This window comes from Argiope bruennichi, chromosome 6, assembly GCF_947563725.1.
Source record: "Argiope bruennichi chromosome 6, qqArgBrue1.1, whole genome shotgun sequence".
Taxonomy (NCBI): domain Eukaryota; kingdom Metazoa; phylum Arthropoda; class Arachnida; order Araneae; family Araneidae; genus Argiope; species Argiope bruennichi.
This window is the reverse complement of record NC_079156.1, coordinates 101815988-101842278: the sequence shown is the minus strand read 5'-3', so window position 1 is coordinate 101842278 and position 26291 is coordinate 101815988. Positions and strand designations below refer to the sequence as shown.

Genomic DNA, 26291 nt, shown 5'->3' with positions numbered 1-26291 from the left:
AATAAAATATGGAATGAAATTAATATATATATATATATATATATATATATATATATATATATATATATATATATATATATATATTAATAAGCTCCAAAATATTATTTAAACAAAATTTTATTTTAATAAAATTATAATAAATTTATATTAAAAACAAATTATTTTAAAGTAACATTTGTTCGAAAATTACATGACTAATGTTTAAAAAATTTCTATTTTACACCTGAATCAAATCAGAATACAAAAGACAAACCGAATAATTTCAAGCAATAAATCAAATATGTTATATTTGATTTAAATATAACACAACATAATTGTTTTTATAATAAATTTTAAATATGTAATTTATAATTCTTCAATAATTCTTGTAAGTTTTACCACAAAACAATTTTGAAATAAATTTTCCCTTTATGATTTTATCCGATATGAAATGACCTCTCAAAGATGGTAAATAATAATCTCTGAAACTTATCAGTTGTTGCTGATAAAATAACGATTCATTGGTTGATGAAAGGCACGAATGGTATAAATAGGACTTCAGCAAAGCTTGAAAATAGACACTACTCTGAAATTTTTTTTTATTTTACACTATTGAGATAAGTTATCATACTGAGCTCAATGAATCATTACTGAAAACATGAAATAAATAGCTTTTAAAGTTTAGAAAGATCTACAAGTCAAAACAACCTTCTAAATTTAATAATTTGTAAACAAATAAAATTTGAAAGATATCGTTTGCATAGATAGAAGGAAGCGAAGCCGCTATTTATTTATGAATCCATAATTTATCGAAATCATTGTTAACAATTTCTAGATTTAGATGGCTTTGTAATTAACAGAGTGAAAGCTAATTTTAAGAGATTAATAGGATAAGGTTTATCGAAGATTCTTTATAAGTCATGATTCATTAAGCGACAGAGCAGGACCAAAATGACTTAAACAAGCTATTATTATAGACACCCCCTGTGAGATTTTCTTTATATATTTTATACCCTTGAGTTAAAACAGCATAATGAGGGGAATTTATTATCTTTAAAAACACGACATGAGCAGTTTAAAAAATTTAAAATGATCTAGAGCTAAAAAGAAAAAAAAATGAAACCGGAATTTATCGGAATTATTGTTATCAATTTCTAGAATCAGATGGCTTTGTAATTAACAGAGTGAAAGTTAATTTTAAGAGATTAATAGGTTAAGGTTTATAGAGGACTCTTTATAAGCCATGAATCATTAAGTGGCAGAGCGGGACCAAAATGACTTAAACAAGCTATTATTATAGACTCCCCTCTGGAAGAGTTTCTTTATATATTTTATACCTTTGAGTTAAAACAGCATAATGCGGTGAATTCATTATCTTTAAAAACGCGAAATGAACAGTTTGAAAAATTTAGGATGATCTAGAGGTTAAAAAAATTATGAAACCAGAATTTATTGGAATCATTGTTAACAATTTCTAGAATAAGATGACTTTGTAATTAACAGAGTAAAAGTTAATTTTAAGAGATTAATAGGATAAAGTTTATAGAAGATTCTTTATAAGTCATGATTCATTAATCGGTAGAACGGGAACAAAATGACTTAAACTAGCTTTTATTATAGACACCCCTCTGGAAGATTTTTTTTATATATTTTGTACCTTTGAGTTAAAACAGCGGAATCAGTTTAATGAGGTGAATTCCTTTTCTTTAAAAACACGAAATGAACAGTTTGAAAAATTTAGAATGATCTATAAGTTAAAATAAATTATGAAACCAGAATTTATCGGAAGTATTGTTAACAATTTCTAGAATCAGATGGCTTTGTAATTAACAGAGTGAAAGCTAATTTTAAAAGATTAATAGGATAAGGTTTATAGATGATTCTTTATAAGTCATGATTCATTAAGCGGCAGAGTGGAACCAAAATGACAAACAAGCTATTATTATAGAACCCCTCTGAAAGATTTTCTTTATATATTTTGTACCTTTGAGTTAAAACAAAATAATGAGGTTAATTCATTATCTTTAAAAACACGAAATGAACAGTTTGAATAATTTAGAATGGTCTAGAGGTTAAAAAAAATTATGAAACCAGAATTTATCGGAATCATTGTTAACAATTTCTAGAATCAGATGCCTTTGTAATTAATAGAATGGAAGCTAATTTAAAAGATTAATAGGATAGTATTTATAGGAGACTATAAGTCATGATTCATTAAGCTGCAGAGTGAGACCAAAATGACTTAAAAAAGCTATTATTATAGACACCTCTCTGAACTATTTTCTTTATATATTTTGTACCTTTGACTTCAAACAGCATAATGAGGTGAATTCCTTATCTTTAAAAACACGAAATGAACAGTTTGAAAAATTTAGAATGATCTAGAGGTTAAAAAAAATTATGAAACCAGAATTTATCGGAATCATTGTTAACAATTTCTAGAATCAGATGCCTTTGTAATTAATAGAATGGAAGCTAATTTAAAAGATTAATAGGATAGTATTTATAGGAGACTATAAGTCATGATTCATTAAGCTGCAGAGTGAGACCAAAATGACTTAAAAAAGCTATTATTATAGACACCTCTCTGAACTATTTTCTTTATATATTTTGTACCTTTGACTTCAAACAGCATAATGAGGTGAATTCCTTATCTTTAAAAACACGAAATGAACAGTTTGAAAAATTTAGAATGATCTAGAGGTTAAAAGAAATTATGAAACCAGAATTTATCGGAAGCATTATTAAAAATTTTTAGAATCAGATGTCTTTGTAATTAGCAGAGTGAAAGTTAATTTTAAGAGATTAATTAGATAAGGTTTGTAGAAGGCTTTTTGGTAAGTCATGATTCATTAAGCGGTAGAACGGGACTAAAATGACTTAAACAAGCTATTATTATAGACACCCCTCTGGAAGATTTTCTTTATATATTTTGTACCTTTGAGTTCAAACAGCATAATGAGGTGAATTCATTATCTTTAAAAACACGAAATGAACAGTTTGAAAAATTTAGAATGATATAGAGGTTAAAAAAATTATGAAACTAGAATTTATCGCAAGCATTGTTAAAAATTTCTAGAATCAGATGTCTTTGTAATAAATTAAGTGAAGCTAAAATTAACGTAAGATTTGAATTTGCCACCATTCGCGCATTAAAGTGTTGGTAATCCTATTAAAAAGATTACTTGGCAGCTGATACTTTAGGGTTTTTAAAAATGGAGTTATATGATAGAACAACGTGTTAACGCAGGATTTAAATGGACTTATATAAAAAACTCTTTTTCTTTAAATGTTATATCTTTATTGAATTGTAACGGATAGGGTAATGCATGGAATAATATATAAGGCAAATGGCCTCCAGAGCTTTGCTGCTACATGCACACTCTTTTGTCGAAATTTTTCATGACCATTTTGTATAAATATGGCTGAATTTCGTTGATATATCGTTGAATTTTCTCCTTCACTGCACACGTGCTTGTGGGGTTGTTGGTACCAACCTTTGACTTCAAATAACCCCATAAAAGTAAATACAATAGTATTAAATCATTTAATCATTTAGTGATTTAGTCATTTTAAATGATTTAGGGAGCCGATTCTCAAATTTTTGAATTGTGGACTCCAGACTTTCATTTTTTGAAATAATATTCAACAATTAAAACACGTCGTTCTACTGTGTAATGCTCCATTTTTACTAACCCTAAACTATCATCTGTCAAATGTTTTTTTAATAAGGTCACCAATACTTTACTGCACGAATGGTCGCAAATTCAAATCTTGCGTTAATTTTAGGATACTTTTTATTTCCAGATGATTACCAATTGTTGAAGATTTATTGAAGGCTCTTTATAAGTTATATCAATTAGTATGTTGTATATGTTGAAAAATGGAAGCGTGGCTAATGCTTTTTTTGATGAGATCAGAATTTATCAACGGCATAGTTTTTAATTTGTAGAATAAGATTGCTTTAATGTAGAATTTGTAGAATAAGATAATTTAATAAGAATTTGTAGAATAAGATAATTTAATAAGAATTTGTAGAATAAGATAATTTAATAAGAATTTGTAGAATAAGAAGAAATAAGAATAATTTAATTTGTAGAATAAGATTGCTTTGATTTGTAGTTAATGAAAAGAAGCTCATTAAACAGATTACTAGCAAGAAAATTATAAGAGGTTCTATGTAAGTTACAGCAGTTAGGTGGAATAAGAACAAAATATTCAATGTGACATCTACTAATTAGAAAAGCAATTCTCGTATGTTGAACATATCGTTCACAGCACCAAACTGCTTTTCCGTTGATGTAATTTTAAATTTGTTTTTCATTTGCATCGCAATACTAATGATTAAATGCACACCTTTTATCTCAAGTATATGATGGTCAAAAGTTAAAACGAATCAGGTAGGATAAATGAAAGTCAGAACTATTTATTTATAATTTGTTAAATATTATTCAAAAACTGCTAAACCATTGATTTTTATTGAATTTCAAACATTGTTGATGAATTGTTTCATTACAAAATGGTTTATAAGATATTCAAGGAATTACAGTTAGTCATCAGTGTTAATAGCAATATTTGGATTTCGGCCTTTGAGCGTTCTCATTCTTTTCCTTGAGAGATTCTGATTTCCCTGAGAGATTCTTGATTTTGCTGTAAAGTATCACAGCATTATTTTGTACGTATTTACAGTTTTTTTATTTCCTTCAATAGATTGATGCCATTTTCTGAATTACGTTTATCTTCATTTGAGCCATCTGCTGCTTGTTCGACTTCGGAATAATTCCAAGACTGCACCTCAGCTGAACCAAACAGTGTGTAAATAAGTCCGCTACTACCGACAACTCCTAGATTTATCCAGAAAACTATTCTCCATTCAGAAAGCGTTTCCTGGAAAGAAAGTAATGAGTTTCCTTAGGGATGAGAATTAGTATTCATAATTTGAATTAAAATTTCGTAGATCATCTCTTCGATCGCCAAATTCACCTTCAATCACCAATTCATACCCACAATAATAAGTATGGTCTCTTCATTGGTATATTGATGTAGAATCTCAAGCGGTATAGATAGGTATAGGTGTCAATTTTCTTAACTTGAAACATATTAAAAAATCGGTACTTAGAATTAATATTCATAATTACAATTAAAATTTCGTAGATCATTTCGACCGTCGCCAAGGAATTTCGCCTTTAATTACCGGTTCATATCCACTGTAATAATTATGATTAGGATTGGTGTTGTATTGATATAGAATCTTAAGAGATATAGAATTGATTGTTAATATCCTTAACTTGAAACGCATTAAAAATTGTTACTTAGAATTAATATTCATAACTTCAATTAAAATTTCGTAGATCATTTCGACCGTCGCCTAGCAATTTCGCCTTTAATTACCGGTTCATATCCACTGTAATAATTATGATTAGGATTGGTATTGTATTGATATAGAATCTTAAGAGATATAGAATTCATTGTTAATATCCTTAACTTGAAACGCATTAAAAATCGTTACTTAGAATAAATATTCATAATTTCAATTGAAATTTCGTAGATCATTTCGACCGTCGCTTAGCAATTTAGCCTTTAATTATCGGTTCATATCCGCCGTAATAATTATGATTAGTTGATTGGTGTTGTATTGATATAGAATCTTAAGAGATATAGAATTGATTGTTAATTTCCTTAACTTGAAACGCATTAAATATCGTTACTTAGAATTAATATTCATAATTTCAATTAAAATTTCGTAGATCATCTCTACCTTCGCCAAGCAATTTCACTTTCAACTACCGGTTAATAGTCCCAGTAATAATTATTCTCTGTTTATTGGTATATTAGTATTGAATATTAAGAGATATAAAATTGATTGTTAATTTCCTTAACACGAACGACATTAAAAAATCGCCAGTTTTCTTAAGGTTATATTAAAGGTTTATTAATCCAACTAGATATACTTACATGTGATATGTGTCCCAATGGGAGTCATTTCAGGAATGAATATGAGAAGCTTCCGATATGGTGGTGGGTTCTCTCCACCCGGGTGAGTGCAGAAAGGGTTAATCGATAACGGGATGTACTTCCTTCCTTCTATCGATGACGGGGCGTACTTCCTACGGGAAGGGTTGTACCGTGGCCAATGGCTCTTAGGACTCAACCATTGTTACTGCTAGTGTTGTTGTCTCGACGGTCCGATCATTCATATTTACGTGTTTCTTTGGGTGGGTTGGAATAACCAGTTAAGGTTAAGGTTATATGTGATATGTTGATGTTGATATGGTATTCGATATTAATTAGGAAATTAACCAGAAATCACAAAAACTGGCTACTCCCACCACCTGGAAGGCACACGGAAAAATCTGAATGACCGGACCACCGTAGCAGCAACACTGGCGGGAACTGTGGTTAAGTCCTAAGGGCCATCACCGTTCACGGTACAACCCTTCTCTAATGCAGTATGTCCTGTCATCGATGGGAAGAGTCAGACCCCCCCCCCTTTTGTGTACCCAAAAGTTTGGCGAGAACCAATCATTATACTGGAAATTTCTCATTCATAATTACGAGATGCCCCTTGTAATACAATTAGGGAATTAAAGATATTTATTGGATATTTTATAAAAAATGGTATTCTGATTATAATTTTGCTGATCTTATATTTATATATATTTTAAAACAGAATATGGAAAAATAAACTTTGGGTGACATTCAGAATTTTATATTTTGAATGTAAATATATGGTTTTGTGTAGGACTTACATGCGAAGTTACCAGTCCTGTTATGATAGGAATCAAAGCACATGATGTTCCAGCAAAAGTAGAAGCAATACCCATAAGGGACCCTATTAGAAAGAAGATCTCGGATGTTTTAGTGCATAACGATATTTGATTAAATTTTGACAAAAAAATTAAATATTAAATATAGAAAATAAAAGCAGTAAGTTATAAATTTTAAAAAAATTATATGTGACTTTTCAACAGGGCAAATTCAGAAAACATTTTTTTCTCTCACCTGCAAATGCAGGAGCCATGTCCACACCCGCGATCATTATTCCAGAAAGTCCTATCCCCGTAAGAAACAGGGACAGGGCGAAACACATGATGTTGATGACGCTGTCACATTCAGCGAGTAGTATCCCAGCCATGCAAAGTGAGAATCCAAAAGCACCTAATATTTACCAAAAATCATTGATCATAAAAATTCCGAATTGAAGCAAATTATAATTTGCTTCAATTATAATAAGAGTTTGAAATGTATTGTAAAAAAACAAAAAACAAAACATATATGTAAACCTATTTTGTTTCCTATTGATTAATTAATTGTAAGCTTATTTTAGCAGTTGCATGGCCGAATAGAAGAAACTTTTGATGAATTCTTCAATTCTTCTAAGAAAATTTGATTTATTCCCTCCCGGGGACCATAATTAGTACAAAAAAGAAGCGATAAGAAAAGCGCCAGTCTATATCGCGACACAAGAGCAGAAGAGTAAAAGAGACCGAAATTTTCCCGTTGGTGATTTTTACTATGAGATCTTGATAGGGATTTCTTTGACACCGTAGACTTAGATAAGAACATTCAGTTACCTTTAAAACAATATGGCAAAAATTTAGAATTTTTATCCCTTTACGCGGAACTTGAGAACCTGCTGACTTCAACAGTTTTACAGAGTAAGTGTTGAATTAATATAAATAAAAAAAGTTTGAATTGGATCAGGAAATAAGACAAAATTTTAGAATGATGTTTATATGGGTTAATTTAAGATAAAAATTTGGGAATGAATTAATATTTAAATTAGATTTAAGAATATCATTACATCTTGATTTTGATATATCGTGAGTTTTGATTAGTCTCATCAAATTGAATGACCAGAAACAAGATTAAATTATCTATGCCTTAAGCTTACAAGCATTTTGCTTCGAAGTACAAAAAAAAAAAGCAATTTTTTTAAAGCGGCACCAATCATTTTTTTAAAAATTGCATTTAAGCATAAATTTAAATATATGATGGAATTATGCTTAGTGGAAAAATTACGGTTATATGTTAGGCATTTGAGGATGTGGTCATATATATTTCAGTGATAACTTTGCTAATTTCAATAAATTTGATTTAAATATTGAATTTCGCCAAAAGTGAGAAAAACAAGGCCGTATGATTTTTCTGCAGTCAATGGATTTATTCCATGGTCTGTTTCTTCACAGAGGACTAGTTTTTTCATTGTTTTTTTCGTGGAATTTTTAACATCTCGATGTGAAAAATATTTCGTTGTAAATACAACTGATATTTAAATATATTAGCTTTTATTTTGAGCTCATTTTAATATTTTTTAAAGAATAAGACGGTCTTCTTATTTACTCAGATAAATCTATATATTTTTTGCATAATTAATGGATTCTAGGATGACAGGTACAATTCTCATACATTTCTCTGATTCATTTCTGTTTTGCGTGCGTTACGATGATAAACAGAAAGGTAATTATGCTTTCTGTTTCTGTACATGCAATGTTCTGATCCTTTTTTTTCCCGCCTTCCAGGAAGTTGCGCTGCTATCTTTGATTGGTTGGGGGGTGGGGAGAGATTAAAAAGGGGAGGACATTGATGGGCTGAGGGGAGTTCCATTGATAACTATATAGCTGGACACCGATCGCGTGGAGGCAATCGGGTGAAATGATCAATATATTTTAAATTGTGAGAGGAATGCTGGCTTGTGGAGCCTTTGAAATTATACGATCTTAGTTGTTAGTCGTCGAGGGTTGCATCTTGTAACATCCCTTCTGTTGTCGTAGTTCCATTGTGTGTGTTTCTATACCATCTCGTCTGTGGCTTCAATAAACGTCTATTTTCAAACCAGAGCATTCACTAGAACTGTATTTTCAGAAACACGAAACCACGAATGCCACATTACAGATGTTGACAAGCATGGTAATTTAAGTAAATGAAAATTAAAAAAAAATGATGAAACAAAAAGATTTGTTTAATTCAATTCATTCATTTAGCTAGTTCTATAATGCCGAGGCCTTCTGCAATTAATGACATTTTCCCAGTTTAAATGCTGTTATTTATATAAAAATAATTTGATTATGGCTTTTAAACTTTTTAAATATTTTCGACAAAAATAAAGAAATTAATGAATTCATATGCATTTGTATAACTTACCAAAAACCGTTGTGATTTTTCTGAACTTGTTTAGTCCTATTAAATTCTTCTTCGATATCCAGTAGGATATCAAGCTAGCAAAGACACCACCAACGCTTTGCAGTAATACTGGCAAGCTTGAAAGGATTCCATTCTAAAGAGGAACAAAATAAAAGTAAATAGCAGTAAATGAATACGCTCGAGCACACTACCAATTGATTACAGCAGCTGGTTTATTGTACAGCTGTTAGTTACAAGCGTAGTAGAATTTAAAGCAGAGGTCTTGAACTTCACCTGCCACTGAGAGAAATTGAATAATATTTGTAAACTCTTACCACATTTAGACACTATTGTGTTTGCAACCTCTTTTGAGTATTAGAAGTGGGTTTTCAGAAGGTTTTATGTTGGCTATGCTGTCGAGGTTAAATGTTTTCCTACCTGAGTCATGGGGTAGTGTAAAATCGTTCCCATGAACGCTGGGTGAACAGATATGAAATAAGCGGTTGCCCAGTAGTGACCGAATAATCCATAAAAGTAAGCGTAGCTAGGGATCGAGCTAAGCATCTTTTTCCATGGAGTGGGAAGTTTCTAAAAGGAAGTAAAAAATAAATAGATATGGTGAAGTAATATAGGAGTAAAGAAAATCTAATTATGTTTATAAAATAAATTTAGAGTAATTAGATATTTTTTATTAATAACTCATTACACAATATTGTATAAATATAGGAAATAAATTTATATTTAGAATAATCAGACATTTTAATTTCATGCTGAAAAGTTTCTTACATTTATTAAATATGCTTCTCTACAGTTGTTCGTAGATGTTAGGGATGACCTTAAATATCTAAAATGCTGATCCAAAATATGTAGGTCCTTTTATGAAATGGCGTATATAATTGTATTTTTATCGAAGTCAAAGGAGGAATAAAATAGATTGGAAAATCCAATGGAAGGAATAACAGGAAATCCATCGTAAAAATCAGGGGGAATTGAGATATTAGTATATGAATCATTGATTATATTTTTACTTCTTTCATAAAATGTTGGTGCTATAATTCTTTATAGAAGAAGACTTATTCGATAAATAGAATTTTCAAAGAAATAACGAGGGCCATTTTATTTTTCGGTCTCTTATGGATCATAAATAAAGACTAGAGTCAAAAGGAATTTATTACCAAACGTTAAATACAAATATGGTTATTTTTCGATATTATAATTCATGAAAATTCAGACATTTGTCATATAGGTGAATCATGTTATTTATCGTCTCTTCGAAGAGTATTATCGCCACAGATTAGAGTTGGGTTATAACGTTTCTTTCAAGACCGTCATTATTTCGGAAGTTCTTTCAGTTTTCTTTTAAGAAAAGAGTATAAAGTAGAAATGACTAAAGGTTCATCTTCCAGAATATCAATTCTGGGGAATCGTTTGTCCTAGGAATTAATGTTCACTGTTGCTTTTGAATTACTTTATCAATAATATCTTTAGTTATGATAGACTTGTTCCCATGGTTTCCTTAACCCTTTAAAGGGCCATTTTTTTCTAGTCATATTATGTTAAAATATTTTTAGGCTTGAAATTAGAATAAGAAAAGGGATTCATTTAGCTTATTAGATAAATTTAATTTGATTAATGAATTAATTTGGTTAATTAATAATTAAGTAACAAATCAAGACACATCATTTTGCGTAAGATAAAGAACTGAAGCATCTAAGATTCTGTCTTTCTAAAAAAAAATTGTCTGAACTTGTGCCAATCTACATAATTTCATACAAAGATTGATAAATTTGGTGGGAAGCATACTTCCCACGGCCCTAGAAAGGGTTAAAAGAAAATACGAGTGTAAGGGAGTTTTCTAGAACAAAAGAACTTTATCAATAACATCTTTTGTTGCGATAGAATGATATTCATGTTTTCTTAAAATGAGAACTCGGATTTAAAAAAGTGAATGGAGTGGTTTTCATCTGTTTCCTAAATTAAAGAACTGCTTAGGTTGCCAAAATAATAATTTCAACCTGATAGGGAGCTTCAAAAGAACGTTAAGTCTCATCTCGTATCTCTGGTAGCAACGGTTTTCAAAATGAAAACTTGATCCATCGATATGAAAAACGCCTGGATCTTCACTATGATTATGTTAGAAAAGTAAAATCATGTTTATATATATCTTTTAATAATAAATTAATCTTGTTTACACTTATTTTTTTTCTATGATCCATCGTTGAAAAACAGTCGTTCTTCGTGTTAAAGAGTGATTTTTTATCTTCATATGAAAATGTTTAAAAGATTTTCTAATATTTTACCTACAACATCGAAGAACAGTAGACAAATACCAGCTAGATTGGTCCCCACAAAACTTTCTTGCATTATGTGTGTTATCCCAGTGATAGCCTTCAAGAGCATTGCCGTACAACAGTTAAGAAACATTAACCTTTGGCGCGAATTTAGCATTTTTACTGAATCTATTGTGTTATTCTTGGCGATTAATCCTTGGCACGCGGTTAATAGTATCCGAAAATCGAAATTGTGTTTCAGGCGCATTCTTCCCAACAGATTGAAACAAAAATTTTGCGTAATGTTACACGTGTAGTCACAAATTTGATATCTTTAAGATTGGTTTGAGACAGATTTCATCAAATTTTATATGTTTAAGTCTTTGCGCTTTTGAGTTATAGAGTTTACATTTTCTATAAATACAGATAGACAAATTGTCAACTTTTTGTTTGATTTGACTCACAATTTGATAGCTGCCTACACTGTAGGTGTTAATTCCGGGTACCGAATTTGTTTGTCTAGTTGTCATCATTTCGTAGTTATCGTGCATTCAAACTCTTGGACTGATAACTTCCTCTAAACGTCATTTATTCAAAATTTGATAGAAATCTACAAATTTGATATTAAGACCGTATACCAAATTTCAACCGTGTAACTCAAAGTGTTTTTGAGTTATCTTTGTTACAGATAGAAAGATGGATATTTTCCAGAAACGTGTTTTTTGAACTCAAGGGGATTTAAAAACGTGGAGATTCGTCAAAATCTCGAGTTTAAATTTTTAATGATTACAACGTTTTCTCTATAATACATAAACGAAAAAAATTGACTAGTGCAACTAGAAACCTTTATTTTGTATTTTTTTGGGGGGGGGGGGGATTTTGCAAAATGTTTTGATGTATAAATTGTAGCAATGAAATGAATGATGGATATTCCAATTTTTAGTCTTTTAGGGTACCATGAAGCTTATATAGCTTTTCTTAAAGCCGAATATGATTAAGAGGAAACAAACAAAATTATGCCCTTGACTTCGACATTGACAAGATGTCTGTTGAGAAAGAGCTATATTAAGCTTGTATAGCCACACATTTTTATACGCCATTATCGGGATAAACAAGCATTAAAATAAAAAAATCAGTTTCTTCTGATCTAAATAAATTAAATTAAATTATTTTGATTGCATTTATCGTTGAACTGACTGACTGATGTAATGATACTTTGATATATGATTGATTGATTTAATGATATGATACACGATTGATTGACTTAATGATATGATACATGATATATTTAAAGATAATTTCTACAGTTTCTTTTCAGTATTTCTCTAAAGCTAACCATTAGCAATCTAGATAAGTACCTTTTCAGATGTTTTAGTTTCAAGTCCATCAGTAATATAATTCAATTCTTCTTCTGTTATCCAAGGATGGTCTTCAGGATATTCGTAATATATGAAGTGGAAAATAACTGATAGGAGAACAGTAAATATTCCTGAAAATTTTAAAGCAAAGATAAAGCTTCATAATTTCATATAAAGTATTGTAGTGAAAGCTTATAAGCCAGTTAACAACTGCGCTACCCGAGCAATTGCTTTTGCATTGTGGTCATGTTACTGGACTGCGAGCCACAAGGTCCCAGGTTCTATCCTCATTCATCCCAATCCGCTACATTGGTGACCCGGACGATGAACTTTCAACCTTCTTACAGCTGTCGTGGCGCCATCTACCCACAGCAAACCAAAATTCATCAGACTCACTTGACGCAGCAACCCAAAGTCGTCAGACTCACTTGACGCAACAGCAACCACTCACCCACACGCGTTCGTCGCAACTCAAATGCTCAAATGGGTATAGGTGCATTAGAATCAACAGCTAATACATCACCACTCAACACCCATATCGTTCGTCTCACCTCCGACTCACTGAAGGGAGAGTCTGTAGTGAATAGCTTATAAGCCAGTTAACAACTAAGCTACCCGAGCAATTGCTTGTGCATTGTGGCCATGTTACTGGGCTGCGAACCACAAGGTTCCAGGTTCTATCCTCCTTCATAACAATCCGACACAGTGTTATGATAAATTTTGGTTGTAAATGAAATATATAAAAAGACTATATAACACCTGACAGACTTTCAATAGGATTTGGGAATGAAAATATGATTAGGAATCACATAACTCTGTAACTGTTTACCATGCTTTTTTTTTTGAAAACACTTTTTTTTTCATGGAGCAGATGGAGTTGTTTGGGAAAACTGTGCTGAACATAAGAAGTCCAAAATAATTTCATTGCACATGTTTTGGCCAAGATAGTTGTAGAACATCTTATAAAATTATGCATTATGATTCCTTGATTTTTTGATAGGAAATATTTGATAATTGCAGTATAATACCAGTTAGAACATTTCTAAGGAAATCACTTTCCTCAGAGTGCCAATCCGCAACCCATTGTAGTATCTTCCTTGGAAAAAATATTTCAATATAAATGTCATCTTTAAAAATCAATAGACACAGAAATGCCATTCCACCAGTTAATTTTGACCTCGTTCTAAATCAATAATTCATTTTTCATACTTTACCTGTATTTTAGAACAGAATTTAATAACGTACCAAAAATATAAAAGGCAGATGGCCAGCCTAGACCAGGAACATCACATATCCACCCTGTCACCATACCAGAAATGGCAATGCCAGAAGCAAATCCGCATACAACCAAGGTGGACAAGGTTCCTCTTTCATTTCTTGGGATCCAGTTGCTAATCAGCTTGAATATCGTCGGTGTTGTGAAACCCTGAAAGTATTAAAAGCATAGCTAATCAATTTTTCATTTAAACTGATACATTATTTTTATATTTAATCAATTAAGAAACCAATGAAGAAAATGATGAAACAAAGAGAAATTCGCATACAACCAATAAATTGTATGCGGAGCTTTATATATATTTTTTTCATTTACTAATTAAATATATTGAATTATAAATATGAAAAATGAATGATAATCAGAAAAATCAAGGTTAAAAATATTTAGGATAAATTTCCATATTAAAGGATCAGGTTAAAAATATTTCAGGATGGATATTATTATTTCACGAAAAAATATTAATGGATTTCAATATGAATTAGCATAAAGTTTAATTTGAATTTGATGAATTTAATAATTTGGTCCGAAATTCTTCATCAGTGCATAAACAGGGATCAAACAGAGAAGAGTAAAGTTAGAGTAATTTTATATATTTTCTGGTGTGTATAGTAAGGTTTTGGGATCATGCTGCTTTCTCTTATAAAAAAAACTGGAAAGAGAAACATAATCAGAGATTTTATTCTACAGCATTTGAAAATTCTGTAATCAGCATTTCAGTAATTAAATATCTTAATAAAATAATACGGTTAATATAAAATTTAAGTCGTAACTTGAGGCATCCATCAGAAATTGAATTGTAATTAGAACATAAGCCTACTATCAAACAGTAAAGGGAAAATGAGCGTAATTATATCATTAAGTTTTTGAAAACATCAATAAAAAACTTATTGATATGCAAGTCTTCCTACTAATGTTTCAGTAAAGAAGTAGATTATGAAAACTATATAAATAGAAATAAATTTAACAATCAAATTACTATCTGCAATTCCATTCTCAAAAACTGAAATGCCATCAGAGAATGAACATGCTATCTTGCTGCAAAGGGGTAAATGGATAAATATATCCGAAATCTTTGTTTGGAAACATTAACAGAATTTTGGATCATATTATGTCTGTTATTTGAATAATGAGATAGATAAAAAACATATAAAGTAATGTAAAATATCATAGTAACAGGTTTAAATCGTAATTTGTAAGGCGTCTTTCAGAAGCTGAATTGTCCTCTGAGCATAAATCAGCCATCAAGCAAGAAAGGACGAAATGGAAGTATTTAAGGCAACAAAACATTGAAAACACAGTTGGACTCATTGATCCTACCTCATGATGAGTAAACTACAAATGAGTATAAATCAGCCAGCAACCATGAAAGGACGAAATGGAAGTATTTAAGGCAACAAAACATTGAAAACACAGACGGACTCATTGATCCTACCTCATGATGAGTAAACTACAAATGAGCATAAATCAGCCATCAAGCAAGAAGGGACGAAATGGAAGTATTTAAGGCAACAAAACCTTGAAAACACAGATAGACACATTGATCCTACATCATGGTGAGTAAACTACAAATGAGCATAAATCAGCCATCAAGCAAGAAAGGACGAAATGGAAGTATTTAAGGCAACAAAACATTGAAAACACAGTTGGACTCATTGATCCTACCTCATGATGAGTAAACTACAAATGAGTATAAATCAGCCAGCAAGCATGAAAGGACGAAATGGAAGTATTTAAGGCAACAAAACATTGAAAACACAGATTGACACATTGATCCTACATCATGATGAGTAAACTACAAATGAGCATAAATCAGCCATCAAGCAAGAAAGGACGAAATGGAAGTATTTAAGGCAACAAAACATTGAAAACATATATGGACACATTGATCCTACATTATGATAAGTAAACTACAAATGATGCATTTTAAATAGGTTCTATGAATGTAAAGTAATAAAAAGTTTAAATCATAACCTGTGCTGCACCTCTCAGAAACTGAACTGCCATCAGGGCATAAACATGCCATCTTGCTGCAAAAGGGGAAATGAGGATAAGTATTCCCGATATAGCGCTTGAAAGCACCAACACTGTCTTTGATCCAACCGCATCGACGAGTCTTCCTGCTGGTATATTTGTCATAAGGAAACTTAAAAATCCAATCCCTACAATGTAGCCTTGAAGTTCTGTACTCCAATCAAATTCTCCTTGGAACTGAAATACACAAAATTTATCAATTATATAATAAATCAACAATAATATTTTAAAATAATCTGCATTTTCAGCCAGGCATTTTTTTCTTCAAAAGCAAGAAGTTAATCTGAGTCATATAAAAATGTTGTTTTTTTTAAATTTACGAAGTATAGAGTAAACATTTAATCACAACAGAAAAAACACTCAAGATTTTGACTAATCTTTAGGTTTCTGCTTTCCCAAGAACGAATTTTTTTTTAATTATATGCATCTGTCAATCGGTCTGTTTGCTTATGACAGAAATAACTTAGAAATGCTTTGAGCTAGATTATTGAAATTTTACATACCGTCTTTGCACCAAATTTGTAGATTACAATCATATTTTGAGTAAAATCAATTCAGAAGAGCTCTGACTATCCTGCGGACTGTTTATTATGCAGCTTGGGCTAAATTATAGAAAATTATATTTGTTTTCTAAATCGAATTATATTTGGGTCTATTTGACAAGATAATTACGAAAAGAATATAGCTAGATGGATAAAATTTGGTGCATAGATTTAACTTCTAAAGCGTAGTTACTTAGGGAATTTGTAATCAGATCTGTTAAGGCGTTGACTTTCTGTAGCTTTCTACTTTCATGAGCATGCAGTTGTGATCTCAAAAACCCAATGATTTAAATATATGAAGATTAATACATGCTTTTGGGATAACGATTGTAGTTCTTTGCCGAATTTTGGTTTGAATCGTTTGAAAACAATTCGACAGTTTTGATTTTCGATTTTTATTGTTGTTAGGACAATCGATCATTGACATACCTGTTGTTAAATTTTAGGAATTTAACGCCAAAAAATGCCAAGGATTCCAAGGACAGATGCAGTAAAAATGTTTAATTCACAAAAAATATCACTATTACGCATTTATTATTCGGCAGTGCTATGCAAGGCATTTCGAGGCTTATTTAAAGTCGACAATTTAATCCGAGTGAAATGGGGTAACACATTTATTAGAGTTAGAAAAAAAAATATAAAATTAAGAAAGTTCTTTTCATAAAATTTGAGTAACATTTATATTCCCAAAGCATTTTAAGTGAAATATCTTTTAAAAAGAATTAACTTTTTTTTAAGAATTTGGAAATAATAAATTCCTTAATTAAGACATTTTAAAAATAATTGTTTAAATTCAACTAACTAAAGAACTAACTAAAACTAACTAAATTTACAATTAACTAAAGAAAAATTATGCAACTTAGATTAAATTATAGAAAATTATATTTGGGTTCCTAATTCACACAATCTAATTAAACAAAATTAAAATTTTGTTTAAATAAAAATAAAATTAAAATAATATTAGAAGCATTATTTTAAGTAAATTTTTTTTCTTGAATTTTAAATATATGAGTAATTATCTGATTAATTTAACCCTTTCTAAGACCGTTGGATGTATGCTTCCCACCAAATTTATCAATCTTTGTATGAAATTATGTAGGTTGGTATAAGTTTTGATAATTTTTTTTAGAAAGACAGAAACTTAGATGCTTCAGTTCTTTATCTTACACAAAATGATGTGTCTTGATTTGTTACTTAATTATTAATTAACCAAATTAATTAATTAATCAAATTAAATTTATTTAATAAGCTAAATGAATACCTTTTCTTATTCTAATTTCAAGCCTAAAAATATTTTAACATAATATGGCTAGAAAAAAATGGCCCTTTAAAGGGTTAATTAAAACTTGTATAAAGTAAGTTAGTATTTTGGAATTTTATGAATTAGAAATAAATTTTAGCCAGTAGGGTTTTATTTTAAAATAAATTTTTAAACTTACGTTTGATCCAACAACGACATTAGGAGGATTGGATGGCAATGGGCAAGATATTTCACTTGCATTTACATTCGACGATTCATTAGTCTGGCTGTGTTTCACCATGGCTACGATGCCAACGCCTAAAACCATCCTCATTGCATTCTGCAGAAAGCAAGTCAAGAACCCTACTAATGTTGCTACATGCCTTAGTCCGAGAAAACATCTTCTGGTTGCTGCAAAGTGGAAAAGAAATAACTTAAATAAAGAGTAGATCTTAAAATTTTACATTTTATTGGCATTGAAATTAAAAAAAAAGTTATGATACATAAAAGAAATGACATTGAATCTATACATAGTATAAAATGAAGTCTCTTGAAAATGTCTGTATGTTTGAACTCGGAAAAACTGGGGAAATAGTTAATTGATATTGCAGATATTTATACCATTTTACAGGGCATTTATTCGGGAAGGTTTTAGTACATTGAAGTTATATAAAAATAAAAAAGGAGTTTTATATTTGACATTTTAATCATTTTCCTACTACGATTCGCGCATGCGTAAAACACTTATTCGCGCATGTGCAAAAACTTCAAATTGCGCATGCGCAAATAGCAAGAGCTCTGATATGCATAAGCGTTATATTTCTTTGTTTACGTCTGATTTTAAACAGCGATTCAAACCTAATTATGTCCAGTAAAAGGGAATCCAGCCTTGGCCGCAGCATATTAAATACCAAAACGCTTCGTTTCTTGTGCGATAATAAAAATGTAGAGGAAAGAAACGTTCGATTAGTGAATATCAGAGAAAGAATGTCCACACTTAGGGAAGGAGAGTATTCATTTGAGAAGAGTAACTGTCTCTCTTTAAATCACACTGCAAATGAATAACAGAGACACAATGAATCTCATGAGGAGCGAAGTGATTGCCTATGTGCTGACAGAGAAAGACATTTAAATTTGAGACAGAGGAGAAGAAGTGAAAAAACAAACGTTCCTGATATTTAGTTCGATAAGGAGTACTCCGCACTGAATTTACGATCCATGTGTGGATTACAGAAATGATTCAATAGGGATAATGCCTATAGTCTGACCATATTGTTCAGCTTTAAAATGGAAATAAATTAAATTTAAATGTTTTAAATTTTAATAATAATAAATGTATCAAATAAATGTTTCATAAAATATTTAATCGGGTGGCTTAAGATCCTAAGAAAGACAATTTACTTAAAGAATCAGAAAATGAAATTACATTAGCATGAAAAATAACTTACAATTTAAAAAAGACTGCCTAGGAATTTAAAATTTTATTGTCACTCTGATGGCATGGATTCAATTTCATTGGGGAAACTCACATGTTGTGACAAATCACGAGTGTCAAATTAATAATGAGATTTAATTTTAATTAAAAACAGCTGTATTCTTGACTGATCAGTTGATTATCAAATTCGGATGGTGTAATTTTAATCCCTAGTTAAAAAAATAAAAAGCTTCTTTAATTAAAAAAATTTTTGAATGCTTTTTTTATTAAAATTATTAGATTTTTGAATAAAATTTAATATAAACATACAAAAGAGCCTTAAAACAGTCTGTTTCTTCTAGAATAATGTGTAAAATTTCAAGAAAATATATTTTAATTATTTATTCTATTTTAAACATTTCATGTTACTTATTATTACATTATTTTCATTAAGTATTAAAATTCAAATTTATTCAAGATAAAGCAAATATTAATTTTATGAGATTATGGTTGACAATTTCCACTTTTGGTAATGATTGAATGCATCCTGTATTGTACAAGTTTCTTTTTTGAGACGATCACAGATTTTTTTGAAGTAAAGTTGTAATTCAATATATTGAATATCCTTATATTTTGTCTCTGAGATTTTAAAATGATTGAATAAAATTTCAAGTAAATATATATTTTAAAAAGAAGTACAAAAAAGAATTTTATCAACCTACTTTTTTTCGGCACAAAGTCTACTAAATCCAATTTTTCTGATATGTTTCCTATATTTAAATCATAAGTCTTTTTCTGACTTTGAGCTTTCAACAATGTTTTCTCAGACATTATAAATTCAGTATAATAATCCCTTTCTACTATTCCTCTTCATTGAGAAAGAATTTAAAAAGGAATTATAAAACGCATGAATTTATTTGAATTGTCCATTGTCATCACAATAAATCGCTTAGTCTAGAATTCTTTTTATATAGATGATCTAACATTCCAAAACTTCAATAAGGGATTATCTGTTTAAAGAGCTGGATAAACTTGAACTGAAAAAAGAAAATGAAGCACATTAAAGAATGGAAATGGAATAAACATAAATATATATATATATATATATATATATATATATATATATATATATATATATATATATATATATATATATATATATATATATATATATATATATATATTTAAATATAACACGTTATTTTATTTAATACATTCCTTCTCATTGATTTATTTGCTTATTGATTTAGTTAATCATCACGTAGTCATAAATTGACTACTTCGACCCGCCCTGAGGCTCACGGAAAAACTAAATGAAAAACTGTAACAGTAATACTAGTGGGAACTGTGGTTAAGTCCTACGGGCCTTTACCAGCCACGAGACAACCCTTCCCGTGGGAAGTACGTCCCATCACCGATGGGAGGTAGCCATCACCTACCTTTTTTGTCCCAACAGGGATGATGAGAACTACCCACTTATTCCCACCTTTTCTGTCCCACTTCTCATTCTCATTTTTGAGGTGGGAGCTATTCATCATGTAAGAGTAAGATTAACTCTCACTGAGGGATTAATTATAATTAATGGAATATAATTGTAATTAATGGAACTAAAGTACGTTACGAAATATGACTGTTTCAATTAAAATTTCATTATTAGTGCAACATCTCTTTCGCAAAGTTACCTTTGTATCCAAAAGATATATGAAATCATAGTTCAAACTGAGAGAGACTGCTTTATCTTAAATAAACAACTATTATTAAAAATATAAAGGGAAAATGAAGTATATATATTAATTGAAAATGTTTTAAACACTTAATAAGTTGCTAAATGATACAACTTTAAATTTTAAAAGCTGCATTTTACGATTGTTATAACTTTTGATAATTTTTACTCTTACGAAGTTTCTACATTTGTATTAATCTCCATCGTGAAATCAGACAGTTCTTGTATGTTTTATTTATATAACTTGTTTATTTTCTTGGAAGCAAAAGGTTGTCTGTCTTTCCTTGTAGCTGCTTTCATTGACTATAAGATATAATGCTAATAATTTTTTTGAAATTTTGTTGTGCTTACATTTTACGATTTAACTTCTGAATCAAGCAAAGATTAACACATTTTTTGCATGGTTTTATTATTAAATGCTGCTTTTTTTCTTATGATATAATTGGATGCATAAAAAATATTGACAGAAAATGAGAGAAATGCAAAACACAATGAAGTGAATAATATAAGGTTAAAAAGTCTAGGTAAAGTTTTTAAAATGACATCCTTATATGTCTATCATTTAGAAGCCAATAAGACACAGATACGCAAAATATTTGATTGAAATTTTAAAAATCATTAATTTACACAAAGAACCTACTGACCATAGGCGGCTAGGAAAGAAATAAAATATTGAATTAATATACTAAAATAAAAAAATAACTTAACATAAATCAATAAAATATAAATTAAACTAAATATGCTTTGAAATATAAAGCTAAATTGACAATTATTAAAGAATGACATTTTAATAAACATTGTTTATAACCAAAAATAACTACATCCATAACTAATTGTATAACATATGTATAGATATCTCTCCTTTCATTTGAATGCTCAAATGCATTTCACATGAACGGAGACATAGATAGACTACTCTAGAGCAGATTGAATCTATAATTAGATTGACATGTACAATTCTGACATGAAGACCATATTACAAATTTCATGCATCTAGTTAGTTAAATTATTGAGTTACATCCTCAGAACAGATATCGTCAACTGATACAGCTAATTTTCAAAATATTTTTTTAGCCCCAAAATTGGAGTGGTAAAATCTAAAAAATAGCTTTCTTTATAATTTTAAAGAAGAATATTTTTGATAATTCTAATTTTTTTTCTCATATATTAGAAAGTGAGTCGTATATAATAGCATATGTTTTCTTTTTAATGTTTCATTTGCAATATTTTGAGTGCCATTTAATAATATTCATAATGCTATTTTATTGCATCAGTTTTATAATAATTTATTTGTAATATATCATTGTTGTCATGTCACTAACTACCCCAGAACTGTTCCCGCCGTTCTCAAAGGGATGTGAAGTGAAGAGTGGAAGAGCAGTTGCGCAGGGGAATAAGACATGTAATATGAGGGAATCTCAACGCAAAGAGTGTGTGCATGTTTTGTAGGACTTCTGAGGAGAACTCTGAGTCATTATTAATCTATACTTATATTTAAAGCTCAATGTGTGTGTGTGTGTGTGTGTGTTGGCACTCTCCAGAAAGACCTTTTGACCTATAGCTACCAAATTTGGTACGTGTATACCTTGGACGTCGGGAATGTGCACCTGGGGTCCCTTTTTTTGAAATTTTAATTATTAATTAAAAACTAACTTTTCCGCCAAAAAATCCTTTTATTTTCCCCACCGCCAAATGAGTAAGGCTTCAGTTTTATTTTCCAACAGCTATGAGGCAAAGACTAACATTTTACGGCCGATTATTTCAAACGATTCTGTTTATTTTCTTAATGTTTTATGCGTTTAAAATGAAACATTGTTAATGAATAGATCTTTCAGATTCATTTTGAAGTACTTTTGGATTAAAATAAAACAGATTAAAGGAAATTAAAAATTTCTAATCTACATAGCGTTACCCCAACTGGCGTAGAAAAATTCACGCATTTGCGTTACCGTAACTGGCGTTGAAAATTCAAGCATGCGCATTGTATTCTGATTGTTTACATTTGTACGGAAGCGGACTCGATTTAAATTATTTTTAGGTTAGTTGTATGCTTTTGTAATTAAATTGTATTTATGTTAGTTTAAGTTCATCGTTTTTTAAGTAATTTTTTTAACCTGTTTTAGACCGATTATTTTAAACGATTCTATTTATTTTTTTAGTGTTTGATGCATTTAAAATTAAACATTGTTAATTAATATACCTGCTCAAGATGAATCTGAAAAAATTTTGTTGACAAATTCTTAAGATATTACATAAATTAAGAAAGATATTCTTTAGTGCCCATAAGGTTAAATGCTCAGTGACTCTGTTTTCAGTAATTATATTACAGAAAAAAATGCTTTGTTTCAGTAAAAATTGTATATTAATTGCAGATTAATCATTTTCACTTTAATTTAAAGCATAAATTCTACGGGAGCTAACAGAAAATTGGAGAGATACTGATTACGTTATGACTGAAGGCCTTAATAATATTCTGAGTGAATAGAAATTTGAAGTTTTAAAATATTTTAATGAAGAAGCTATTAAAGTAGGAATTACATAAAATAGTTAATTATTAAAATTTTAACGAGAATTAAGATTGGCGAACCGGCTGGTCGCCAATGGCAACTAGTTATTAATAACCTGAAAGATAACCCACAGCTGTAAATAATATATTTCATATTCAATCATATGTATATTCCATCAATAATAAACTCTAGAAGGAAAATGTGAAAGTATTCCTGTCTGGAGTGCGCAGTTATTGCAATTGTGTTATTTTATAATTTTCCACTAATTAAATTTAATTCGGTCATCTTTGTAATATTTTATTACGTCAATCAGATTTTCAGAATGAGGAAAGTAATTTCGCTTTATATCTGATTTAGAAAAATATTAATTCATGCACTGTACAATCTATCGGGTAACTGTCACAAGTTATTATAACATAAGTTTCTGATGAAGTGACGATTTTTAATCTTATCACTGCCTAGTAAAATAATTCCCAGATATTATCACAAATGTTTCATCTCTCATGCAATGAAATAAAAATGTATGGAAATTAACAGAAATGTTGCTTAACGGTTAGCTTAAATGTAGACCAAAAATTCATCAGATGTTTTCAGCTATTTTAAATTAATTTTGTCTATTGTTAATTTATCTTTAAGTAAAAGGTCTGGTGTGGAAAATTACCATTGATCAGGTCAGACATGCTTGTTATGGAACAAATATATTTTGTGAAATATGCGACGCCTCATTCAAATAATAAAATTTAAAAAGGATTAATTGTGATCTTAACAAAATATAAATTTTGCAAATCATTTTTTAAAATATATATATTTAAAAGGAAACATGCGTTTTAGATACATTAAGCGTGCTAAAATAAGGCTTAAATTTTTTAAAAAGCTTATAAAGATAAAAAATTTTAACAACCCAAAGTATTGTAATAAACGATTTGAAATAACTAGAATTCCAATGGCAATGGCAATATATTTACATTTTTTTAAATAAATGTTTGAGGATTTTTCATCTTTATGTTATTTTGATTAGTTTAATTTCTGTTGTTTCATTGTTTTCAGCCAATCAAGCTTACGAATTTAAATTTGTTCACATTTCTAATAAAAAAATTTCCTTGTTTCCTATATTTTAGTGCGCCAACAAAGGTAGATTTCTTTTTATATCTTTATTTTATTATTTTCTTTTCATTCAATTTTTATAGTATTTCATTATAATAATTATTAATTTTTGTGGTCATTTTTTCCTCAAATGCATTAGCCAACGTCGCGCTTCCGTATAAAATAAAAATTATATTCAAAATGAATTAATTTATAACTTCAAAAATACTAAAATATTTTATAATCATCAAGAATATGCAACTATACAGGATTTTAGAATTCTTATTTATCATGTAAAGTATAAAGAAAGTCAGAATTTTTCATTATTATAAATATGACTGAAGCTAAATTAAATAAAAAGTATAATAAAATTGATTTTCAAGGAATGAAAGATAAATCATATCTTTGTAATAAATTCAATTAGTTCACACTTTAAAAATTAATTGTTTATTAAACTCTTAACTTTAATCATTAAAAATACTTATGTATTACTTATGAATTCTGATTACGGAGATTGTAATCTTAATATTAAAAACTTTGCGTCAAGGAAAGATTTCATGAATTAATAAGATCAGATTGATTTATTTTACTACTAACAACAGCAAAATTTTTTAAAAATATTTTTTTGTTTAAAATTAATGCTAAATGATTTATTAAAAGTAGAATAAATTTTGGACGAAAATGAAATTTGTGACATTGAAGAGTTAATTTTTAAAATTTTATGATGGTGTAAAATTAATTCTTGTGCTAATGCATGCTCTGGATTTATTCCGAAGAATATTAAAATTCTGACTAATTTTTGATTAATAAAGAATCGAATTAAAAGTGAGGAACAAAGTTGTCCAAAACTTAAATGCTTTGTAGTTCTAGATTCAACACTCAGTCCTGTTGAAAGTTGTACTGTATATTTACAGTTTTTATATCGTATGTACTGATAATGTTAGCTAGTTAAAATAGTCTAAATCATGATAAAATAATATTAACTAAATATTATGAATTTAATCTTTCACAACACATTACATCATCCATTAGAAAATTCATTATATAAATAAATAATTAATTCGAAATTAAATTAACTACTTTTTTAAAAAGGATCATTTTTCTTACCTTTTTGAAATCTGAAGAACAATGTGTCACTACAGTATGATAAACTAAATATATTATTGAAGTCAATAGAAGAAGTTTAAATATAACTTATTAATTTTTTTTATAAAAGCTTTATTTTATTTTCTAGTTAAATTTATGAAACATTATGAAGTAGTAATTTTTTTTTCCAGATCTTTTCATCACAAGACGACTTTGAAATGTATCCTCCAAGTATCTTATGATACTTCAGTATGAACTGATTTATCATAGAATTATAAATGTACTATGTTCTAAATATTTATTAGTTGTTCAATAAATACTGATAAGCTTAAAGACGCATCTATTGATAATGAGTGTACAAAAACTAGCGATCCTAAATATTTATTTTACACCAAGTAGATAAAGCATTTTTATTGGATACTCTGATTTGAAAAGTAACGAAGGGTGAAAAAATAAGTCGATAGGAGTTCAAACTTTATCTTTTTTTATTCATTTGTCTTAGGAATGTTTAGTTTTTCCAAGTACGTGATGATTTTTCTTTCCTTTATCTGTAAATAGAAGTGAAAAAAAATGAATGCTCACTTTGGATTTTTTTTGCTCCGAATAAATCGGAGTATATAATTTTTAAAATAAGTAAAGCGTATTTATTTGTTTTCAGT

At 29.2% G+C, this 26291-nt stretch overlaps 1 protein-coding gene across 1 annotated transcript; it reads right to left on the bottom strand.

Moving 5' to 3' along the window:
* Positions 1–4484: 4484 nt before the first annotated feature.
* On the bottom strand, positions 4485–25866 carry LOC129972225 (sodium-dependent phosphate transport protein 3-like). The gene is made up of 11 exons (XM_056086271.1): positions 25654–25866; positions 19956–20270; positions 18019–18230; positions 15978–16214; positions 13976–14156; positions 12731–12861; positions 9541–9690; positions 9124–9256; positions 6982–7137; positions 6729–6811; positions 4485–4866 (listed from the first exon to the last, which is right to left on the bottom strand). The coding sequence occupies exons 2-11, from the start codon at positions 20062–20064 to the stop codon at positions 4663–4665; spliced, it is 1596 nt and encodes a 531-aa protein (XP_055942246.1). The 5' UTR covers positions 20065–20270; positions 25654–25866; the 3' UTR covers positions 4485–4662.
* Between the last annotated feature and the right edge of the window lie 425 nt (positions 25867–26291).

What these genes read in the sequence shown, in the direction of transcription:
- LOC129972225 (XM_056086271.1), bottom strand. Translation starts at nt 20,064, where the DNA reads ATGTCTGAGAAAACATTGTTGAAAGCTCAAAGTCAGAAAAAGACTTAT. An exon ending in TTCTGAGAGGTGCAGCACAG is followed by an intron (nt 14,157 to 15,977) that starts GTTATGATTTAA and finishes TAATACTTTCAG; the next exon opens with GGTTTCACAACACCGACGAT. An exon ending in AAACTAAAACATCTGAAAAG is followed by an intron (nt 9,691 to 12,730) that starts GTACTTATCTAG and finishes ACTTCCTTTTAG; the next exon opens with AAACTTCCCACTCCATGGAA.